This window comes from Westerdykella ornata (assembly GCF_010094085.1).
Source record: "Westerdykella ornata strain CBS 379.55 unplaced genomic scaffold EI97scaffold_20, whole genome shotgun sequence".
NCBI classification, from domain to species: domain Eukaryota; kingdom Fungi; phylum Ascomycota; class Dothideomycetes; order Pleosporales; family Sporormiaceae; genus Westerdykella; species Westerdykella ornata.
The window spans coordinates 189,192-210,739 of NW_022986870.1; the positions used below are offsets into that span (position 1 = coordinate 189,192).

The 21,548-nt window shown below is 52.2% G+C and overlaps 8 protein-coding genes across 8 annotated transcripts; 4 read left to right on the top strand and 4 right to left on the bottom strand.

The window, feature by feature from the left end:
* Positions 1–6,056: 6,056 nt before the first annotated feature.
* Positions 6,057–6,717, bottom strand: EI97DRAFT_468825 (uncharacterized protein). Its single transcript, XM_033801678.1, has 2 exons — positions 6,522–6,717; positions 6,057–6,468 (listed from the first exon to the last, which is right to left on the bottom strand). Exon 2 carries the CDS (start codon positions 6,448–6,450, stop codon positions 6,130–6,132), a length of 321 nt encoding a protein of 106 aa, XP_033651905.1. The 5' UTR covers positions 6,451–6,468; positions 6,522–6,717; the 3' UTR covers positions 6,057–6,129.
* A 333-nt stretch (positions 6,718–7,050) lies between these two features.
* Positions 7,051–7,845, top strand: EI97DRAFT_127363 (uncharacterized protein). The gene has a single exon (XM_033793089.1). The coding sequence runs from the start codon at positions 7,285–7,287 to the stop codon at positions 7,705–7,707; it is 423 nt and encodes a 140-aa protein (XP_033651906.1). The 5' UTR covers positions 7,051–7,284; the 3' UTR covers positions 7,708–7,845.
* A 137-nt stretch (positions 7,846–7,982) lies between these two features.
* On the top strand, positions 7,983–8,873 carry EI97DRAFT_444121 (uncharacterized protein; the record flags this gene model as incomplete). Its single annotated transcript, XM_033799878.1, has 1 exon — positions 7,983–8,873. The coding sequence occupies one exon, from the start codon at positions 7,983–7,985 to the stop codon at positions 8,871–8,873; it is 891 nt and encodes a 296-aa protein (XP_033651907.1).
* On the bottom strand, positions 8,814–9,088 carry EI97DRAFT_435211 (uncharacterized protein). Its single transcript, XM_033798807.1, has one exon. It carries the CDS (start codon positions 9,066–9,068, stop codon positions 8,880–8,882), a length of 189 nt encoding a protein of 62 aa, XP_033651908.1. The 5' UTR covers positions 9,069–9,088; the 3' UTR covers positions 8,814–8,879.
* A 1,070-nt stretch (positions 9,089–10,158) lies between these two features.
* EI97DRAFT_444122 (uncharacterized protein) lies at positions 10,159–10,786 on the bottom strand (the record flags this gene model as incomplete). Its single annotated transcript, XM_033799879.1, has 2 exons — positions 10,159–10,402; positions 10,452–10,786. 2 exons carry the CDS (start codon positions 10,784–10,786, stop codon positions 10,159–10,161), a joined length of 579 nt encoding a protein of 192 aa, XP_033651909.1.
* A 2,196-nt stretch (positions 10,787–12,982) lies between these two features.
* Positions 12,983–13,888, bottom strand: EI97DRAFT_460229 (uncharacterized protein; the record flags this gene model as incomplete). Its single annotated transcript, XM_033801092.1, has 2 exons — positions 12,983–13,690; positions 13,742–13,888. The coding sequence occupies 2 exons, from the start codon at positions 13,886–13,888 to the stop codon at positions 12,983–12,985; spliced, it is 855 nt and encodes a 284-aa protein (XP_033651910.1).
* Positions 13,889–18,045: 4,157 nt separating this feature from the next.
* On the top strand, positions 18,046–19,908 carry EI97DRAFT_478779 (uncharacterized protein; the record flags this gene model as incomplete). Its single annotated transcript, XM_033801992.1, has 3 exons — positions 18,046–18,096; positions 18,445–18,520; positions 18,619–19,908. The coding sequence occupies 3 exons, from the start codon at positions 18,046–18,048 to the stop codon at positions 19,443–19,445; spliced, it is 954 nt and encodes a 317-aa protein (XP_033651911.1). The 3' UTR covers positions 19,446–19,908.
* Positions 19,909–20,022: 114 nt separating this feature from the next.
* EI97DRAFT_502753 (uncharacterized protein) lies at positions 20,023–21,472 on the top strand. Its single transcript, XM_033802758.1, has 2 exons — positions 20,023–20,378; positions 20,431–21,472. The coding sequence occupies exons 1-2, from the start codon at positions 20,160–20,162 to the stop codon at positions 21,034–21,036; spliced, it is 825 nt and encodes a 274-aa protein (XP_033651912.1). The 5' UTR covers positions 20,023–20,159; the 3' UTR covers positions 21,037–21,472.
* The last annotated feature ends 76 nt before the right edge of the window (positions 21,473–21,548 follow it).

A 21,548-nucleotide genomic window follows, 5' to 3' on the forward strand; every position in this document is an offset into this window, starting at 1 on the left:
CTTCCTCCACATGTCATGCGACGTCCCCTAGTCGGCGTGTGGATCCCTTTCAAGGATTATCCTATGCAAATGCATAGAACCCTCGCATCGCTGCCATGCTGTACTCCGATCATGGCATCTGGCCTATCCATCTCAGATCAGAGCTCGTTCGTCCGTATGGATTGCTTGCGGAGATGACTTGCTAGCCGCGCACGACTGCCCCCGTCCAGTAGGAGTGTTTACCATCTTTTCCTCATCGTGTCCATCGGCCTATACCTGGAAATCGACGCTTCTCCCGCCCGCGAGTGATTACCTCACATAAGGGTGTTGAGTTCCCACTCGTCCCTTAATATTTCTCCTCTCAACGATCGAAGTCCTCCTAACAGATGTTGACTGGCCATACATTCCTCGCCGGAGGATGCTTCAGATGGCTTCGCGGCTGCATGATCTGTTATGGTCGACTCTCGGCGATCGCAATCGCGGTTCCCCTCCTGTGTCCTGTTGATATTCGCACCTGCATCTCTTCTTGCTTGGGGCTCCCAGTGGGGTTCGCATACGGTGCTGCTTCTCGAAGACGATTTTGTATCCGTGCCGCTCTCGCCTGGCTGCTCGAACGAATCCCGCCGGCTCTATAAGCCGTCCGCAAGGCCGTCAAGACTGGGTATACCGTCGATCCGCGCACTTTTGTCAGCCTGTATTGTTAGCATGTGTGCTGGAAATCAATCCACGCCTTGTTTGCTACGTCGCTGCAATGGTTACCGACTTACGAAGAGTTTCTACGCGCCCTGAACATAGCAAGAGTGTGGGATCATGTTGGGGAACGCCAGTGGCCTGTGGCAACTCGTTCGCTCTACCGTTCTGCGGTAGAAATCGTCTGTCGAACTTCGGGTCAAAGTCGTGGACGGCGCCCTCGTGTGCGTGCTTGCCATTGCGCTGTTCCCCGCACCTTGGATAACCTTCTTCGGATCGACGGCTGTGATGAACCCCAACCATTATACCGATTATCCTGATCTTCCGTTCTCGAATCTGGCCAGGATTGAGGCCTCAACCCTTTCGTCAGGATGTGAAGCTGCCGGTTGTGTCTCCGTTGTTAACGCCGAACATGGAAGGCCTGGTGGCGTTCAGCTTCGCTCTGATGAACAGTATCCGCGGAACAGAGTCTGGAATAACGCAGCTACAAGCGCACCACATTGATGAACAGGCGCCAGGTAGTTTGCCACCGCGTGCGATTGCTTGAACAGTTCAGCAGCAACCTGGCTGGCCGCCGTGCGCCCGTGTTCCTACCCTGTCCATATCGATCGAGTCTTGGCGAAATCCCATAGCAAGCTAGGAATTGTTTGCCATGGGAGAGAACCGGGCGGTGCAAATGCGCTCTCAAGATCGGACTGGCACATTGAATTCTCTTGAAACCGGTTTCGCTGGTAGGCTGGCCGTCGAACTAGCCTGATGTTGCAGAGCCTCGAACGACGCGCAGTACTGCAGCCCGTCTTAGCCCATCTGTTTCCAGCACGAGCAGATAGCTGCTCTGCTTCGCACAGCTCCTGGGCTTACTCAGGGCTTCGATGAGGTCCCCGCAGGTGCATGTCGGGATGGCAAGGCGCGCCAGGTGTTGCTGTAGTCGCCGTTGCTCTCCGCCAACCTTTGCGCGGAGATGCTAAAAGGTCGTTCATGATGAACCTTGTCATCATGGGCGCTGATTCTTTGCGCACCGCCGTCTTTTCTCCGCAGTGATCTGGTATCGCGACTAAAACTGGGTCGGAGTGCGTGGGCCGTTCGGATAAGGCGGAGTGTCACAGCACCGCGTTGCGTCTCTCCCCAGAAGGTCATGGAGTCTCGTTCAGTCCCTTCCGACGTGATTGCATGCAAAATCTTGCTCTGATCTGATTCAAAATCGTCGTGGAGGCTTGTGTTGTTGGTAGAAGGCGTGCCGCCCGTCCGCTTCGGAGCAGCCCCCCTGCAACAGCTTATGGTTCTTCAGTGCAGCGTCGTGGGATCCCTCCGGTTGCTAGAGCGACTTGCCCTGTATATTGAACGACCGGACGTCTTTTCTCTCGGCCGTGGGTGTGGTATTGGCCTTTGGTGGTGCGCTGCAGTACAGGAGAAGAAGCAAACTGCAGCTGCCGCAGGGCTACCTAAGGGCGCCGAGACACTCAAGACGGTCGCAAAAGAGAGTTCGAAATGACGCCGCATGCCAGAAAAGCCAACCGCGCAAATACCGATTGTAATCGGCAAGACGTTGGTGGTGGGGTATGGTGGTGTTTTCCGATCCCCAAACTCAACACCACAACGGCGAGACATCACGATAACGCACGGACCAACATTTCAAGCTCAGCGCGCCCCCTAGCCTTCATCCCATGAATCAGCAGCATGAAGGAATGTGTGAGCTGCGTCTCCAATTTCAGAGCTTTGGGGCAAGATAGTTTCAGCGCCTTCCCTGAAGATCCGTACCAGAACGAAACTTCCCGAAAGCGTCACGGTGTACGTGGCAAGAGAGCAATCAAATCCCCGGAAGCAGTCATTACCTGTCTTATGGGGTGGCCAAATCGAGTTTGCTCAAATGACTGGCTTCGTAATCTCTGGGATCACCTCAATCCGGCCAGGAACGACACCCACGTCATCTCTGCTGTGTGCACACCTAGCTTGTGTTTCCAGGATCGCAGTTCTATCTGGCTGTGATACCCACAGTGGGCACAAATTGATCAGTTTCCATCTGTGCAGACCAGCATTCTGCAATCCTGCTCTAAGTGGAGCCGATGAGATTGCTGTCTATCAATTCTCGGCGAAGTACTGAGAGCATTTATGTCTCTGTAACCCAACGGCTGCAATCACAACGGAACAACTGAAGACTGCCGAGTTTGTAAACTCACTTTCCCATCCTCCCCAGAGGCACATCCCCTAGATAAACGTTTGGGGTGGTGCGCTTGAGACTCCCTTGCAGCAATATCTTCGTGCCGATATTATCTGCCAATCTCTGCGGACTCTTCACTGGCGCTCCATGAGGGTGCTATTATATGCTCCTGGTTCCTCAAATGTGCTATCAAGGGCTTCCAGAGCTGCTTATTGCTCCATCCGGATGTTTCGTCCAATTTCGTTATATGCCTGGCCTAAATGGCGACCGGTGTTCCCTTCTCTTTCCCCATTCCTTACATCACTGCACTTCCCCTTTTTCAAAGTCCGTCACCCTTCCTGACATTCGAGACTCCGTCCCCTATGGGGCAACGAATGATATCTTCCCGTTCACAATCTTCCCATTCTATCTTTCCCCTATTCCCACTCCACCGCCTATGGCGGTGAGTATCATCCACCTCACAAGCTCTCGCAAAACCACCTCCCATGGAGGTTGAGTATTCTCTTCTTTTAATTCTAAACCCGGCACCGCTCGCTTCCGATGGTAGCTTGAGTATCACCTCCTTTTCCTACTCTGCCACCTCCCGTGGAGGAAGAGGATTCCACATAAGCCCCTTTTCCCTCTACAGTCACTCTCCATGGGTGGTTGAGAGTTGTCCAAGTAACTGCTTCCCTTGTTGCCTTGCATGGAGGCTTGGGTATCTCCTCTGGCTTTCGTTCAATATCCCTGCTTTCCGCCATTCTCGCAGTCCCCATTCGTTCTCGCTTGCTATGGTGGCGTGAGTGTCTTGCTCCCTTCTTTTCCGTCTCGCCTCCTATGGGGGCTGAGTACCAAGAACGTTTCCCGCTCTTTCCACTGTCACCTCCTATGGGTGTTGATGAATATTTCTCGTTGTTTACTATCCTTTATCTCATCTCCAATGGAGACCTGAGTATCCAATCACCCTGAAAGTTCCCCATCACTTCCCATGGAGGCTGATTCGCGTTATCTCCGTCCATTACTTTTCCGTCCTGCCTCCCATGGAGGCAGAGTATCAACTACTACCCTGAATCCTTTCAGTACTGCCTCCGATGGAGGTTGGTTCAAGCCTTTTCTTTCTGCACCTTTCCTTCATGCTTCCTATCCTCTCCTGGGTGCCGCCTGTATTTCTTGAAATACCTTTATCCCCTGTCTAGCCTCATGAGGCTTTCAATCAACCACGCCTTGCTGGAGGTGTGCATGCGAGAGTTTATTGCTCTCTATCCTCTGGTTGTATGACCTTGGGTGTTGAGTTGTTTTTGACCAACAGCACAGTTGCTTACCATCTTCCTATGTGCAGAGTTGCCACTCTCAAACTTGTGTGGAGAAACTGCGAGGTAGGTTTTAGCGCATGTTTCCTTATTCTCCTGGTGTCGACTTTGCAAGTTGAGGCAGGCGACTTCAAAACATGCATTGGCTTGAGCAGAAGAAACAATCTTAGGGGGTCTACCCGATAATTCTTTCATCTTGCTATATCTCCCGCCTCATGGAGGAGCAGTCGCAACCGGATAGGAACGACTGGAATATCTTTGCATCAGGCCTGAGGGATCTCTGAGCAAATACAGGTATTCTTGTCGGCCCGTGGGAACCTCAGTGATGATGACAAGTTGCCGATTGATGTGACTTGTCTAGTTGGGGTACTCTAGTGGACGCTGTCTCAGTACATGTTGTTGTGAGGGAAAGCGTGATTGGACGAAGCCTTCGACGATAGATTGTGACTGAACGCGAGGGCAATGCGTAGTTTCTAGGTTTGCCTTGACCGCGACCGCTTTTCTTTACTCATTCTGTTGTTTCATTTTCTTTTACTATACTAACCTATCATCTCTGGGACAATAGCCGATGCATAAGAGCTCTTGAGGGTCCCTATGGGAACCCATGGCAAGGCCAATGCACTCTGACGGTCTCAAACGCACTGAGACAACATTGAAACCACGGATATTGACCGTATCTTGCCCATGATTGGGCATCGTCGTCCTCATTATGGAGTTGATGGCTGTTCTTTCCTCGAGGATGGCATATATGGAAACCGCAAGCCAAACCCCACCGCAACGCCAGACCTCCCTTGTTTCATTACTGTCCACTCCATTTCCGTCACCTATGGTGCTCTGAGTAATATCCTCGTCCTGCAATTCCTTGATTTCATTCTCAGGGATGCCGTCCTTGTCCTCCTCCTTCGCGGTTATGGATGTCAACCTTGCCCGATACCGGATTCTCTCAGACGTCAGGATCTCGGGTCACCTCCTCGCCCCGCTGGTTATCGGAGTTCCCAGTCACCGAGGCGGCTCATCTCGTAGCCGTACGGCCACACACCACCCTCCTTTTCGCCGCAAACGCACCTCGCAGCAATCATGGCTAACAGTATGGCAACGTCCACCTCTTTTGCCATATAATCTGTAAGTTTTCGAGTTCTTTCGTCCTTCGGGGCATTGGCGACATGGGCTGACGAACTGCAGGTTTCCAAGCTATCGGCGCCCTACGGGAGGCGTTGGGTTCGAGTCCCATAAACACAGTTTTTTTTTCGGCCTTCTTTAGCCTGCCTTGCTCCTCTTTTTGCGCCACCTGGCTGCACCACCAGTCACGCCGCAGCCAAAAGTGAATTTCTGCGTCTAGAGCATCAGTCCAGGCGGAAGTCTCATTTCAGTCAAGATCTGTCAATGCGCGAGTGTGGGCTGCGAGCCAGAGGGCAGGTTGCACCAGCACAGCATGTGCGTCCCACAGAGTGCACATAGGGGACAACTACAAGAGTGTGGCAGGGGAGGCAGCGGCGTCAGCAGCAACAGCAGAGTCACCCCCAGCAACTCTGTGTAAAGCGACTTTGCTTAAGGAGGGGCTGCGTGCAAGTTAAGCATAGCTGCATTGACTCGGGCGTATCTCGATGCATCGTACCTCCGCAAAGCGATAGCAGGATACGACTCCATCGCGCTCTGTCACATGAAGATGCACACCAGCACTGAGAAAGGGCCCAATTGGCCGATCGCTGCAAGATCGCGGCTTCGATGTTTTGGTGCTGCGTCTACATAGCCGTGCAACTTCCCTACCTAGCCCTGCGCGAGCGCCGGTGGTCTGCTGCTAGTTCCAGTCCCACAGTATGGCAGCCGCCGCGATGGATTTTCATGCCGCGCAATGGACCCTCTTGGAGCCCACGAAGGGAACTGCATCGACGACATAAAACACCCTTCCGAGATGGCGCGTGAGCCAGCTCTAGCGTTATGTTTGGCGAGTGATGAACTCGACTGAGTCTATGAAGTCCCTACTGAAGGCGGTGTGACATCCACCCCTACATGTCAGGCGTGGGAGAGATTGGTCATTTGAGGTGTCGCTGGAAGAGGCTCTAAGTGCATCCGTACTGCCGCGGGAGCAAACGAGGAATTTCTCACTATGGGTGCATGAGCCAAACGCCGACCTAGTGATTTGGCATTGAGAGAAGGATACGTCATCCATGTCACCACTGGAGGAGGGCTGACCACTCCTGCGGGAGCTGCTTGGCCTTTCACCGGCGTCCTGTGGGCTATCGAACCAGGGCGGCAAGAATGGGGCGCCGACATCTCAACCAGGCACAGGCACCATATTCCTAAAGTGCTTCCACACGGAGCTGCTTGCGTCATGATCGTAAATACCGTCGTCTGTTGAGTTGTCGGCAGGTATAGATGCGCCTCTCCTCCACGTCATTCTTCACAGAGGACCTCGTCGAGGATAGACTTCATAATGGCTCCGCGCTCCCGGATGTAAGGCAGTAGGACACATTCGTAAGGCACCCCGCCGCGGCGAGGAATATAAAAGGACGACCTGCGGATCGTCCGTGAGTCGAACGGATGGTGCCGGCGGCGAATGGTTTCCCGCAAGCCGGTTTCAAGGCCGGATCTCTGCACCATGGTGTGGACAGATCCGGGACTATGCATCTAGCAGTCACCACTCCATGCGTCATGTGAACATGACCGGCCTGCCACAATACACCAAGCCGAGATTTCATCCGCAATGAGGCTGTGGGACGAGGCAGCAGCGTGAGACGAGAGCATATAAGAAAAACAAAACGCGGGACCTTTGTCAACGAAATGTCCGCTGTCTGTTTCGCCGTGGACGGGTCAGCGGGTTAGAGACATGCGGCTGCACGCCACATTGCTCGATACTTGCGCGGTTTGCTTGCGGCGGGTGTCTCTTCAATCGACGTAATAGGCGTGTGCACAAGGCCAGTCAGTTAATGGGTTGGAGCCTGTTGCCTCTCATTTTCGCCCTGGCGTGCTGAAGTACGCTCCGGGTCCGCAGAGCTACTATCTGAAACTCTGGAATCCGTTCATGGAGAGACTGGATCTCCGCAATATGGCCTTCCGCGAGGGCGCAAATCCGCCCAAGCTTGCACCTCACTGGACCGCAACACAAAAACTGTAGACAAGTACGCGACGGCCGTATGGTAGGCCGCCGATGGATCTTTGATATCCCAGATGCGGCTCCCCATGGTATTGTTGGCTTGTAGGCGCAACTGGTCGCCCGTGGCCTCCCTCCGATTGAAGTGGTGCACTCCACGGCCAGGCCTAGCCCTCCTTGCTCTTCCGTACCCTCCCGTGCCTTCCATTCACCGTCAACCACTGCACGCGCCCACAACAACGCTGCCACCCTCTACATGGAGCTGGAGCAATAATTCACCTCTTTTGCTATATAAACAGCACGAAAGCCAATTCTATCGGTGTCGGGATTGGCAACCCTGGCACCCATTGTGGACATTGGCTGACTGGTTAATAGTGTTACTGCGGGCCCTGCGGGAGGCCGTGTTCGATTCCGAGACTTTTTTTTTTGCCCTTCTTTTTGCTCCTCCCCCGCAGCCCCTAGCCACCTGCGCAGCAAGGGCGGCGGTATGGGTGCGGTGAAAGGGGTATCGAGGTATATGAGGGATAACAGCTACTCGGCATTTCATTTTTATCCTGAGCAGGTCTGCAACGGGCTACGTACGGTTGGGGCTGCTCTGCGCCTTACCATCCTTGGAGAAGGGGTTGCGACGGCGGGCTACACAAACCGTGGCTCTGAGCAAGTCCCACGGCACAATCAGCATCGACTGAACAGCGGCTGCGGATCGCTTCCATGTGCTACTTCTTCAGAGGCAACACTTGATCCCGAACCTGCAAGAACGGCAAGAGGCAGCTGAATGGAGAATGCTGCGTGCCTGCCGCCGTCATTGCGGAGTTTGGGAAGCTGTAGTGACCACGCCAGAGAACGCCTCATTCCGGGACTCGACCGCCATTCCTCTTATCAGGGAGGCTCGAACAAATATCACTGGAGCATCACGGTCATCCAAAGTACCTTGAATGGTTTAAGTCACGCTACGCAAGCACCTGCACTGTTCAATTCAAGCATTGCGAATCAGCGGATCGCTTCTGACTGGCATTCTTCTCTATTTGCCGGAGGACATGCCCCCAAATATGCCCACATATCCTATCCCAATCGACTTCTAAGCGGAAGAGGACCTGCGGGATTCCAGCTTCACGAAAACCGCGTGCCACAATATATCTGTGGCGCCGCCTGCTCCACATCCACCCGTATTGTGTATTCCAAGTTATCTGGACTTGCAAACCATTATGTTCTCCTCTCCAAGGGGAGTCGCCGTATCTACTGCAGCCGAATCGTCGTACTCTGTTCGAAAGAGGCCTTCCCGGATGCTATCCACAACTTCGCCCTTCTATTAGCTGAGTCTCATCCGAACGAAGGATTACTCGTACCTCGAGCTGGTGCTGCTAGCTTTCAGTGTCCCCAACAAGTGCAAGTAGCAGTACCGCTGAGAGGCGCCCAGAACACGAAGATGCCTCCGCCGGGGTGCAGGCGTTCGCCTTCCTGGCATCAAGATGAGGCGCAGGACATGAGGTATAACTGCCCCCCGGCCCCTTCGAGAGGTGGGGATGGAGCCCGCAGGCTCCTCGCTGAGGTGGGTTCGGCGGAGGGGAGGAAGGAGCTGGTGTCGGCGTGGCGGAGGGAGCCTGAAGGCGAGGCGTCAGCTCTACCGTCTCTGCCGCGAGAGCTCGAGGGTTTACAGCAGGAATAGCTCACTTCATGGGGTCTCGAGATGCCGAAGGGCTATCTCTTCTGCCTCCTCGAGAGGCTCGTCGTCGTGGAAACGCTGCCCATCACGGGGCTGGCGGCGCGCCCATATGTTGAAGCGCGATCTAGTAAAGGCCACGATGAGGCCAGCGAGGATACAGGCGCCGACGATGAGCCCAATAAGGTCGGGGGATTCCATGGTGATGGATTGTAGTCTGGAGGGATGATGTGGGTGGTAGGTTGTAGGCGGGATAGGTTTGTGAAGTTGTGAGGGGAGAGGTCGGCGTACGCTGCCCCAGGGTGGTGACTCGACTGGCAGCCGAAATCGACTTCACCACCCGAATCACGACGAGGCTGCACACACCATGCACGAAGAGAACGATAGCAAGCTGCCGCTCAGCGCAAGGAGCACAAGTTCTTAGAAGCAAGTGCGCAACAGAGAACAACAGGAAACGAGCTGCGAGACGTATGTGGGGAGAAAGGAGCGTTCATCTGACAGATACCGTATAGGACGACATATTGAGTATGCTAACGACCGGAGTAGCAAAGGTAAAGAAGAAACCTGCAGCGAGGAAGAATGAGAGAAATGTAGCTCATCTTGCTCGCCCTATCCCCCTTTTTTCGTTGTCGGCGTCAGGTCGCGGCTACATCTTCGCTTTCCACCGGGACGAATGCGATACGTGGTGGCGTATCCTTCTCCAATGTGCTGCATTGTTTACGATGCTCATGTGGGAGAAAGCTCTTCAGCTTGCTTTCCAAGTATTCAGTAGGGAAAATAAGGGATATAGCAAGCCGTTTCTCCGCAGAAGCAGAAAGTAGTATCACGGTGTCCTTGCATGCCGATATCAGAGTGATACAAGGTGCATTTCCCCCTAACCCTTTCTCCATACTACCAGTCTGTTCAAGTTCCGTGGCTCTCCATGGCAATCTAGTATATGTTCTGTATACTGGCATTGCTGATATGCCTTTGAGTGGCGTTGGAAGCACTTGTCCGCTCGCATCAATGGCGGGTTCCATCACATATCACATACAACTTGTTGCTATACAACCTTGCACCTTCCTTCTGCAGGGAATAGGATAGTCTCATATTGGTAAACCCCTCCTTCGAGCAACGCAGCTGAAAGTCTGGGTCTTTGTAACGAGTTCGCGCCGGGCGACGCTCAACTGCATGTACCACGGATACAAACTTCCATGCAGTCCCCCCACTCCACACGAGCGATTCTCCTATCAGAGCATGCTCGAAGCAGTTTCCGTTATTGTGAAGTGATACACCCGCATTCCAGCTTCTCTCATTCTCTCCGCGTGGATGCCACGTGCTCGAGAGTATGAGTTTCTCGTCCATGCTTATAGTATTGTTTCCCGTCAATGCTGTCGCTGTGTTTTCGTTTGACAATGGTAGAGATGGGGTTCTCGTACGGCTTCGTGCCGTATGCCGGTGGGCTTGGGCTGCGCTCGGGAGCGACGAGCATGCGGCCGGGCTGCCTTGAAGTGCGACTTGCGGCGGGGGTGGTAGTCGGAGATTCTGCATTGTTTCTATGTTCCAGGTCATTTCTGCAGGCTGTGATACAGTATCCTGGCTTACATCGCCGACGTGACGGTTTCGAAAGGTCTTGACGTGGGGGATGTGGACGAAGGCGAAGCGGAAGGCCTTGGCGCAGCGCAGGTGATATTGAATGAGTCTAGCTTGCTTTTATTCAATTGCCTGCTTCCGAGATATTGGAAGTTGTGGAGTATAGATGATATGCGAGAGGATGACGGTTTCGAGGCGCCGTGATGTGCGAGGCGGTGGTCGGGTAGGGTGGTTTTGGGGCATGCGGCGGCGATGCCGCAAAACGGAAAAAACGAACGTGAGTCGAGATTCAACGATTGCCTGCCATTTGTATAGCTATATGTTAAGAAGAAAATTCGCGTCCTCATGGTGTGGCTCTTCTGGGATGGTCGGGATTGGCGTGGTGCAAGCTTGGGGCTTCCGATCCGTTTTCGCGCCCACCATAGCAGAATATGCGAAGCGTGCCTTCCGGCGGAGAGCGGTTTCTTGTTTGAGTCTTTCTCAATGACATCGAGGAGTTAGTTTATATGTACGGGTCTCTGGTTTGGTGTTGCGACAATGGGAAGGGATCTCGTGCGCGCGCCCCGCGCTGCGGTGATGGCGACGGCGCAGGAGGATAGGCTTGATCGCGGCAATCTGAGTTGGAGCAGCTTGAGTTTGAGAACGAGGGACCTTTTGAGCCTTTCTTGGAAACAAAGAGGCGACGAAGTAGACTCATCTGGGTTCCCGTTGGGCGCGTGGCGATACCAACGGATCCACAACTGAAGGCGATCTCCATCCCTCTCAGTGCCACAAAGCAAGCCTTTGGCAGCAGATATACGCGCATATATACTCTGAGTTCCTATCTATCTCCCATTATGCGGCATGTAACGACTAGTCCCTTCATTACGTCTCTGGATACACGTTGCGATGCCACCCACTCTCACCTCACCGCCGCGATGCCCCGCGAAGTCTCATCCGGCGCCTCAACACCACAGTCTCTCTTCAACGTGCTCTCAAGCTAGCTTAATACCCTTGAGTGCGTCGCAAATTACTTCTACTTGAAGGAAAAGACCAAAGAATCTCACGGCGTTGCACCCTAGCCAACAAGACTCGACTACTCATGCCACGATAACACACGTCTCATCAGAACAAGACGGCAATGAGTCACACTTAACACGAACAGGAAACAACAAAACAGCTATGATCCTTCTTCCTCAAGTCTCCAGCAAGCCAGAGATCTCAATGAAAAAGATAAGAGGTCGCGTCAGCCTGAGGTAGTGCAATACAGGCGACACTGTGCCTTTTCCTTTAGTCAAGACCAGGGAGGAGAAGGCCGGGTACAAAAATTGAGTGAAGGAAAGGCAACCCCCTGGCGGAACCCTTGGCAACCACAAGGGTATAAATGCTCAGAGGAATTGCATGAAAGGGATGTGGAGAAGGAAAGGAGGGGAGAGGAGGGGAGAGGCCTTTATATACCCTGGGAGGGCGCCCGGATCACACTGTTACTAAGCATGGCCCGAGGGGAGCCTGATGGAAGCTCGTAGACTCAATACGGCAGGAGAATCAGTGATCCGGAGAGCGTTTGCAGTGACGGTTACCGTCTGTGATTGGTGTGATCCAAGGCACCTTTGATCTAGGCATTGATCTCGCACCGCCCTGTATCACGTGGAGCTCCTCGCTCCGTGGGCTGTCCATCTACTGCTGCAATTCGCTCCAGACGTACCAGACTTTGACGCCCACTTCAAGCTCCTCCCTGTTTCCGCTTCGTGCTCCCTCACACTCAATATCCAAGCCACTGTCATCGTTTAGCGCAACCTTCGCCCGCCGTTGCAAATACAGCACTTGCCGTCGGGGGTTTTTGGTGTCTCCGTTGCAGCAATGTCTTCTCGCGCCACTCCCATGGTACCTTACGCCCTTCGGGCTGATACCGTCATATCTTTGCCTATCTAATATCTATAGCCTCATCACAAGTCCGCAGCATTTATGTCGCGTCTCCGCGATTTGTTCTTCAAGGCAGGAAATCGATATGCCCTAGAGGCGGCGAAGGAGATTCTGGATGGCGGCGATCGTGCCAAAGGCCTGGAGCTTGCCAACAAGGCGGTAAGGCTCATCAGCCGGGGAAAGACATGTGGTGAATTTGTTGCCAGACGGGCTCTCATCGTAAGTGTCTAATTTGAGGCCAGTAGTTATGCCTACTGACATTCCGCGCAGGTCGATTCCGAGGGCAATATCATGATCCCAACCTGCCGCACCGACTTGCGAGAGACTATGGAAGAATAACTCTGTTACGGCGAGCAGGGTGGAAATATGTTGGGTCGCGTGTGCTCTGTATGAATAGACAATAAATCTTCTAACGGTGCCAATTCTTCCCTAGCCGCATATGTCATGTGTTATTCTATGTCATTTGGGGACGCAGGATTGCATTGAAATCAATATATATGCTCATTGAGACTACACGTAGAAAAAAAGCCGTATCCTGCTCCAAAATACCGTCTGTTGCATTATACACATATACACCATTATTGGTTGAGCTAGTTTACCCCCCGTCTTCCCGAGAAAGTGTTTTCGTTGCCCTAACAGGCTCACTTGTTCATCTGGCAGCCCAGACAGATGAATCCTCCTGGCGGACCACCGCAACATACCTGACAGTTGGTCAAACCTTGACCTGGAGAAATGGTGTCGGCACGGATGTGATCCTCGGCGAACTCTGCGGCCATTACGAATCCAGCGGTGCTGAGCTCACTTGTGCGAACGTCAGGCGTGAGAGACCCTTCCGCCGCCCGACTATGGAGCTGTTGATTGCGATCCGCAATTGCCAACCATTGCTCCACCTTGTTATATCTTGTGAGCATTGCCCATTCGTACGGGTGAACACCTTTAGGTGGAAGTATCCAGTCGATGCCAATGTAATCCGACTCCCTTGGGTGCTCGGGATCCATTACCCAAAACCACACCTCGATCCTCCCAAACTTTGAGAATTGCTGCCACACTTCTTGATCAACCCCAGCCGGCAATATATCCCAGTCATGATCGGGATACATCCATTCTCGGGCGTGGACGGAGAAGAGCATGTTGTTTTGGGCTGGAAGGGAGACAGGCGGTTCGTCGATATCATTCGGCCCCGTGGTAAAGAACGGCTTCTCGAAGTTGTACTCTGGCCTGTATGGGTGTAACTCGTACAATCTCCCGTCGGTAAGTTCATCCCACCCGGGGTAGACTAGTGGAATGCCTGCCGGACGTAGCTCTGATGTACGTGGCTGAAGAAGCTCATCGGAGAGGCCACTGGGAGCCTTTGCTTAATCAGTACGCTGCCATGAAGGTAGTATGTGGATTCGACTCACATCTTCTACTACCTCACTTGATTGTTCCTCTCTCGAGAGCCTCGGGTCGGCGGGGTTGTTGAGGACGAACAACGCCGCGTCGGCTTGTATCTCGTCTCTCCATTCGCGAGTATGCTCCTCCAGCGCGGCGAGGCTTGAATTCGACATGGTTCGTGCGAGTCTCTGATGAATAAATGACGGCCGAGAACGTGATTGGGCAATGAGCTACCTAAAGTACATGAGCTGTGTTCTTGTATGGTTGCATGCGGATGTACTGTCGGACCTGCCTAACGGGGGAGTGCGCAGGCGAAATCGCAATAGCTGATAAACTCGTTTGGTTGCTGCAGGAGAGGTTGGATTCGGTAGAGGGGAGAACGGGTACGGGTTGTGAGTTAAGAATGACTGGAGTTTTCAGGTTGTGCTGGTGCCATTTTTCTGCTTGAAGCGGTCTGGTAGGTGAACGCCAATGAAACCCTGAAGGGGAGTCCGAGCGCCTAGAGCTTTCATACTTGGCAGAAAATTGTTCCTGAAGCCCAGGCGACTCTCATAATCTCATTGATTACATTTCGTCTGTTGACATTTAACTCATGTTTTTGATTTGAGGTGCTGCGATGAAGTTTGCCTTCGCTGATATGCCTGAAGGCCGGACTGCCTTCCCGAACGCTTTCGCTCCGTCGGGTTACCAGACTCCATTACAACTGCGAAGGCTCTTCGATGCAATTCGAATGGTTGCAACTCACTATATAATTCGTCGGCGCAAACCACACACACTGTATTGGCTTACTGATTCTCATACCGTCTGTTAGGGCCGCTCGTTACTGCTCGCACCCTCCCCCGAAGCAAATTCCGACGATCCGACACTTCTCACCATTTGAACATCATACAACATCATGAAGTGGAATTTTGGATAGCTCGGGCTCAAAATAAATCTGTCGTTCTGCGCTCTGACCTCTATTCCACGCCCCTGAATGCTGACTGAACGATGAGAGCCAATGACGTTCCTCCACTGCGAATTCCAAACATGTTGTCCACATCCCCCACCACCAGACTTCCTAGCGCCACATAACGATCAGGCGCTGTGAAACATCTCCTGTTATTCCATCCACTTCCGCGACCCTCATAAAGTATTGTTGAGCAACTTGTAAGGACTGGCGCCATCGTTGATGGTCGTCGTGCTAGCGCCAGGAACACAGGCGTGGTCGGATCGTTCCCTGTCCTGTTCTTAGCCGCCGCCCCGGAATGCGGAACCGAAAATGCTTGTCCTCATAGCTTGTTCGAACGTCACATCCTCCACGAACCGGTATCCCGACCGCCGTCATCAAACAAACACACAGAAACTGTATCGGGCTTGCGACAGCCAGCTTTCGTTTAAGACCATGGTGAGGAAGTGAGGCTGGGAATAACTTACGCGAGGCGTGTCCGCAAGCCACGTTGACGGTCGGCAAAGCCCAGTACGCTTTTATCTGACCGAAAAGTTTCGGAGGAGGTGCGCAGGCGACTGGAGTGCGATGCAAGGTTGGGGAAAACCGAGGGATTTCTGCTGTTCCTGATTACTGGTTAGCTTTAGGGTCTCAATATGTATTGGAACAGCAAGGAATCGAATCAAGGGTCAGTAGGATGACACGAATGTCAGCATGGTTCGAAGCAACCATTTCCATGTTGCTTCTATGCCGGTTTGTTTCTCATCATGTGGAATAACAAGGTGTGGGGTGACTTGCCAAGTGGACGACGAGGGCGCGAAGCACGCTGGTTCCGCGGAAAAAGACTGGCATTGCTTGACTGAGGCGGATAAGAATTTTGTATTTCCCTCTCCAAGTTCCAGAGAACCGGCGTGAAAGCTACAAGCAGCGACAGAGAAGATGTTCCTAAATTGTTCCCAAAATTCAGCTATGCTCATGATAGGTATCTTGAAATGGTTACACTATCCTCATTGCTGAAGACGATCCAGCGTAAACAAAATTTGACATGCCTGTGGGCTTCTCGCGATCGTACACATGTGCATTTGAAAATCAGCAGTTGCAAATGGCCTTATGCCTACCTAATAAGTTAGCTTTCTCCCCCTAAGTATACGGTACTAACTCTGAGTTGCCAAAGAGAAGAGTCAAAATAGTATCAAGGAAAAATCATCTAACGCCAGACGAGTCTACAGCATGTGAACGCCGCAGCGTGCCTGACGTTATCCACAAAGTGCTCAGTTTATTCTTCATCATTCTCGAGAAGGAGCCAAATAGGATTGGAACTCGACATACCTATTGGAAGCCAATCGACGTTCCCATCACCGCGCCGTTCCTCGTAATATTGCAGAGGGACCCAGAGTCCGTTGAGCTTGACCAGTTGGAGTCCACCCATACCAAGCCACAAGCCATCAATGGATGGTAGACCGGCATGCCACATCAATCGTCAGAGCGATGTTCATATAATTGCCGGGCGGCATAGGTACGTTTGATGAAGAACGACACCCTTTGTCGCACCGACCGTGGGAAGGAACTCGGATACGAGATCGCGGATGATGAGCTTGAATGTGCTTTCATGCGCCCTGAGACCAGCTCCGCATCGATCTAAACGAAGTTGGAAAGTTAGCTTGGTTCGATAAACTTTCCAGTGCTGTTGAAATGGTACACAGGGCTCAGGTTTAGTTAATTTGAATCATTTCGAGGGCAAAAGACCAAAGCCCCTGTAGCGCCGGCTGGTCGTGGCCAACCATTAACGCTAAGCCAAAGACCCAGAGAAGGCTAATCGCGACCGACCCAAACGCAACGAAGACAAAGACCCGCTACCACCGTAATCGTATCTGTAATGCAACCCAAGGGTTGCTCATCATTGCCTACAAATCAAATATGGAAGAATCAAAACTCTGACATACCTTCGCATTCTCTCTGGCCTATGACCTCTTCTTGGAGAGATTGAAGTCGTGGCGAGGAGGGTAAAATGCGTCTGAATCAACCACGGATCATGCCGGTTGCCACCATTGACACCATACCCGCGGTGTAAGTAGCTTAAAATATATCTGTACAGCAAGATTAGCTTTGCTCTGTAAGGAGGAGAAAAATGGCGTGATAACAGTTCGTTGCTCAGACAGCGATGTTTATAACATTGTCCTTCTTGACTTCAGGAAGCAATCCAGACTATTATGTTGAAAACTACCATATGAAGATCATCATGGCGACAGTGTGCTAAGAAAAAACGGGAATACGTACCGATCGATCGCTGAGAATAGAGAATACAATGCTTTGAGCAGTTCCTGTACGGTGATGCCAGCCTCCCTCCGCATGGGAAGTGGACTCCGCCGAGACAGGACTTGTGCAGCTCGGAGTAGCCATCCAAGCAGGTACACCCTTGCTAGGAAGATATAGAGAGCTTCTTCCCTGACAGTTTTGAGTCCTGGTGCCTATGGCTTGTTATTTTCGCCGTTTTACCGTCGAGGATACTGAATCGAAGGAGGGAGTCGACAAGTCACTGTGGTATAACGTTAGCCTTAACGTCCCAAATGACAAAGCGATATGAAACAAGATGTTGGTGGCTCAGTCTGAACAAGTTTTTGACATCATCCGCCTCAATCGCCTGGGAGGCAATCGAGACGTCCGCGTTGAAAACTCGGAGGATTGTGTGCTTGGGCGTGCTCCTCATCATTGCCAGGACGAAATTCAAACGCGGTCGCACGACGTACCTTTTGACGCTGAGTATTTTGAATATGAGTGCGGCTTAACCTGTCTGATGATATTAGCTTTGGTTTTACTTCCGACATTGAAAGCGAAGAAGAGTCTGCGCTGCTCATGCAGATTGTGGAAGTCATCGCGAACCTTCCAAAGGAGGAAAGCCCACTAAGATTTGAAAACTACATGGGTAACCAGTGCTCGTATTGACCCGATCATCACTGCAGGTGAGATACAAGAAAAGAGTACTGTACGTACCAGCAAGGTGCCATTCGTGACGCGAGTGTGATATGGGCCGCCCTGAAGATGTGGGTGAAATTGGACGAGGCGAGTGGATGGTAACTGAAGGCGCTCACCTTCACGGATTGAGCTGGTACGGACTTTCTCGACGGCGATGGCATGAGAAACGGGCGGTCGAGGTTAACCTCCAAATGACACCAGTTAAGAAAGTATTGGCAGACGAGATACCCTGAGGTAGATGGCCTTGAGCAAGGTGCCGTGAAGGTTGTGCCGCTGGAAGAACAAAATACGCACGCCCTTGAGTCGTATCGTAAACCAATAGCGCTTCAGGAACGCCTTCAGTCTGCGGACGGCTTCAGTGGTTAGGAAATGAGGAAAGAAGGAGATAATGAAGAGAAAAGAAAGAGACCACGCCAGTGTGAGAGTGATATAATGAAGAGAAGAAGCGCAGTGGTGTGGGTGTTTTTGGTTGTTGTGGGTATTGTAGGTGAAAGAGCTCCTCGCTCCGGCCGACGCGCCTATGCTGTTATTGGCCAGCATCGGGGGATCAAATCTGCGCGTGGATCATTCTCGCTATCAGAGTCGCCCCAAAACAGGAAGGAGGGCGATACAGTGTAAATAATATCATAGAAGAAATCTGCCATAGGACATAAATAGACGCCTCTTCAGAGACACTGCCGTGATCTATGAGCAGAATGAGAATGAGCGTAGTAATAGGCACACCCACCCCATTGTCTCCCAGTTTTAGGTCTTCCCAGCCATAAGATATATCAATCTTGCACTGTGGTCTCCGTTTGTTTTCTCAGTGAACCTAGGACTGCACGTGCCAAGACTCTTCGTGCTGTTGAGCCGTATACTGTTCCCTTCCCAAACGCTGGTTCCTCTACAACACCATCACACTCTCACAGTAAGTGCTACATTCTCTGTCGGGCAATAATTTCTGCATTTGTGCGTGGATTCGTGCTAACTAATGACTTAAGCCTCACATTACAAACCTTATTCAAGATCTTGCGCGGTCTTTAAGCCCCCTTTTCGACGGCGTAAATGAGGATGGCTTCAGCTCGGAAATGTTTCCATCCTTCGACGATGAGGCGGAAAACCACGGTGCCGTCTCAGAATGCACTCACTGCTACATCCACTGCAGCCACAGGGTCTGTCAAGAGCTCATGGTCCGATCGAGGAAACTCTTAAAGCAACAAGATTGTTTTCTCAACTGTTCATGTGGCCCCATCAACTACATCGAGCTAGAAGTCGCCGCGCCGGCTCTTCCGCAGCAAATGGACGCAGACCTTGTACAAGACATAATTAACGCAACCGACAATATTGCTTCCTCTCAAGAGTTCGCGATTCAATCCTCGGACTGGAAAAGCATCATCAACCTGGTCCAAGCATACGCAGACCAAGACTCATCTAGGGGATTGGGCACGTTGCGTAAACTCGGCACCACGCTCAGAAAGACTTCCGACTTGAAGGCTGCGACCTACTCTAGCTCCTGCTTCTTCAACTGCTTGACGAAATACTTCTCCTGGTCCATGGCAAATCCCGATGGTTCAGGTACTCTGACATGCCGCACGATCACTCCGCAGAAGCTCAAGGAAGAAATCAACATATACCTCGACACATACCTGATCGACTACATGGAGCGATATGGCCAGGAATATCTACGACTTGTGAAAGATATAAACCTAAAATCTCCTCTGACCATTGCAACACGTTTCAAGGAGCGCGGCGCCATCAAACACGTCTGGGATTACTGGCAATGCATGCTGGCGATGACCGTCAAGATGCTGCAATGGCGTCACCTCCAGTTGCAGGCCGCGTCAGCGGAATGAATCTCTACGTCAAAGTAGGTCATCACTCATCGCATATCCTCCGGTCGAGAACCGGTAGGATAGATACTGATGTCAGTTCGCTAATGCGCGTAGCTTAGTTTGATCCCTCAGAACCAGATCCGCAGTGGCTATATTCGAACCGTCCGCTACCTAGTTGTACGATATATGCAGCAGCGTCGCTATCATCGGGCTGCTCACAGGAGTTTCGGCGTTGTTCCTTTCCATATACCCATGCAACACTGCTTTTCAGAAAGGGGGCCACTATCTGGATGCCATCTGTATTCCATCTGTCTACCCTTAAATGCCCTCGTTACGGCAACTCGCCGAGGGTGGTTCTGGTTCGATGTTCGTATACTCATCATGCTCAAAATTCAGTCATCGCAATGCTTGAAATTTCTATTGTTGACGTACTCGCATATACATAGTAGATGGAGTTAGATCGTATTGGAGGAATATGATTGGCTGTCATGATGAACGGGTCGTGTAGCCTTGTGTGGCGGAGATGGGGGAAGCCAAGTGCCAAGGCGCCTCGCTCGTTCAGGGGTTGGTGATCCCATCGATGACGTCCCTGGCACCGGACATCTGCTGCCATCGATCGCTGCCGAGCAGGATGTCGTTTTGCGTGCCTGTACAGGAGAAGCTGATATTTCGCAACATGTGACGCGAAGGCACTTCTAGTACCTCCCTCTCGAGACCTCTTTCACGACGCCGGCAATGGCACTCATCCCGCTCAGCCTCTTCCTCGGCGGCAGCGTTACAGCTATCCCAGTTGTCACGGGCATCGCAGAAGGCGTGTCGCATCAAAAGAAGCAGAACGAGGAGGCTGCGAACGAGAGCCGCATGATAAAGTTCAACATTCTGATATCCTGCGACTCGAAAGATGAGCTGGCGGAAGAGGTGGACAATGGCATCGCTGTCTTGCGACATGACAAAGTACATTGCATGCGTCCCCTTCAGGAGCGCTGTGGTGATAACCCGCGTGCAGGTGTGGATAGTCCCGCGCGAAGACCGAGATGGAAAACCGTTCCCTGTACCGCCCATCCCGAATATGCAACCGCCGCTCCACGCTTTCGCGGGTTTCTACATACAGTACCCGGACGATGATCGCGTCCCCCCAGAGCGCGGACTGGTTTCCACGATATCGGATGACCCGCCGATGCTGAACTGGATATACGTCGATAAGAGTACCTATGAGCTTCGGTATGGGAATCGCACCGCCTCAATAGAACACATAGTCGGCGAGTGGGACTGGACAGAGGATGAGATGCGTGTCATGCTTGAGGGCTGGGAAGGCTTCGTTGCTGTGGACGAGAGCTCGGCGATGAGCGAAGAGGAGTGGGAACAAACTCCTTGGGGCAAAGAAGGATTGCGATGGGCCATATATTATGACCGGGATGATAATGGATTGAAAGGCAGGAGAGGAAAGAGGAATGTGTTTGAAATCGTGCTGCACAGGCGGCTGCAGAGCAAAGAAGACCAGCTCAAGCAGCTTGAAGAGGCGGAAAGGAAGATGCAGGTGAAGAGCCGTGGAGATTTGAAGACACAGTTCACAGCGCCAGCAGCGGAAAGAGAGCGGGCATCGCGGAAATAAGATGCATGCGGGAGGGCCTGTGGCATTATACCTTTTCAGGTGAAGGGGTCCCGAAGAGGCCTTGGACAACGTTCAGAATATCGACCGCAGTTCTCTGTGGGTTTCGGCGCTATCATGCTACTGGTATACCCCTTGCGAATGGACTTGGCTGTTTAGACCTCAATATATGGCTTTCATTGTATGGTCCGAAGGAGGATGCTCAGGGGTAAAGTGTGGCTTGGGACAGGAGACCGATAAGCTCTTGATGCGCCAGTCGTATGGCTGGGGTAGTGGGATTGCTTTCTCGACCTGATAAGCCATCTAAGGGTGCAAGACTGGTCGAGCCGTGGCGCTTGCGTAGGTTTCCCATAGTATAGAGATACATTCCCGCTTCAGTATTCTCAATGCTCTTGTGTCACCCATGTGCTCTAGTATCTATACTATCGTATGTAATTCCTCCTCTACCATTGCTAGCGTTCCATAATTCGGTGCCACCAGAGGATCCCCCAGATGGATTTCCCGAATCAGCTAAA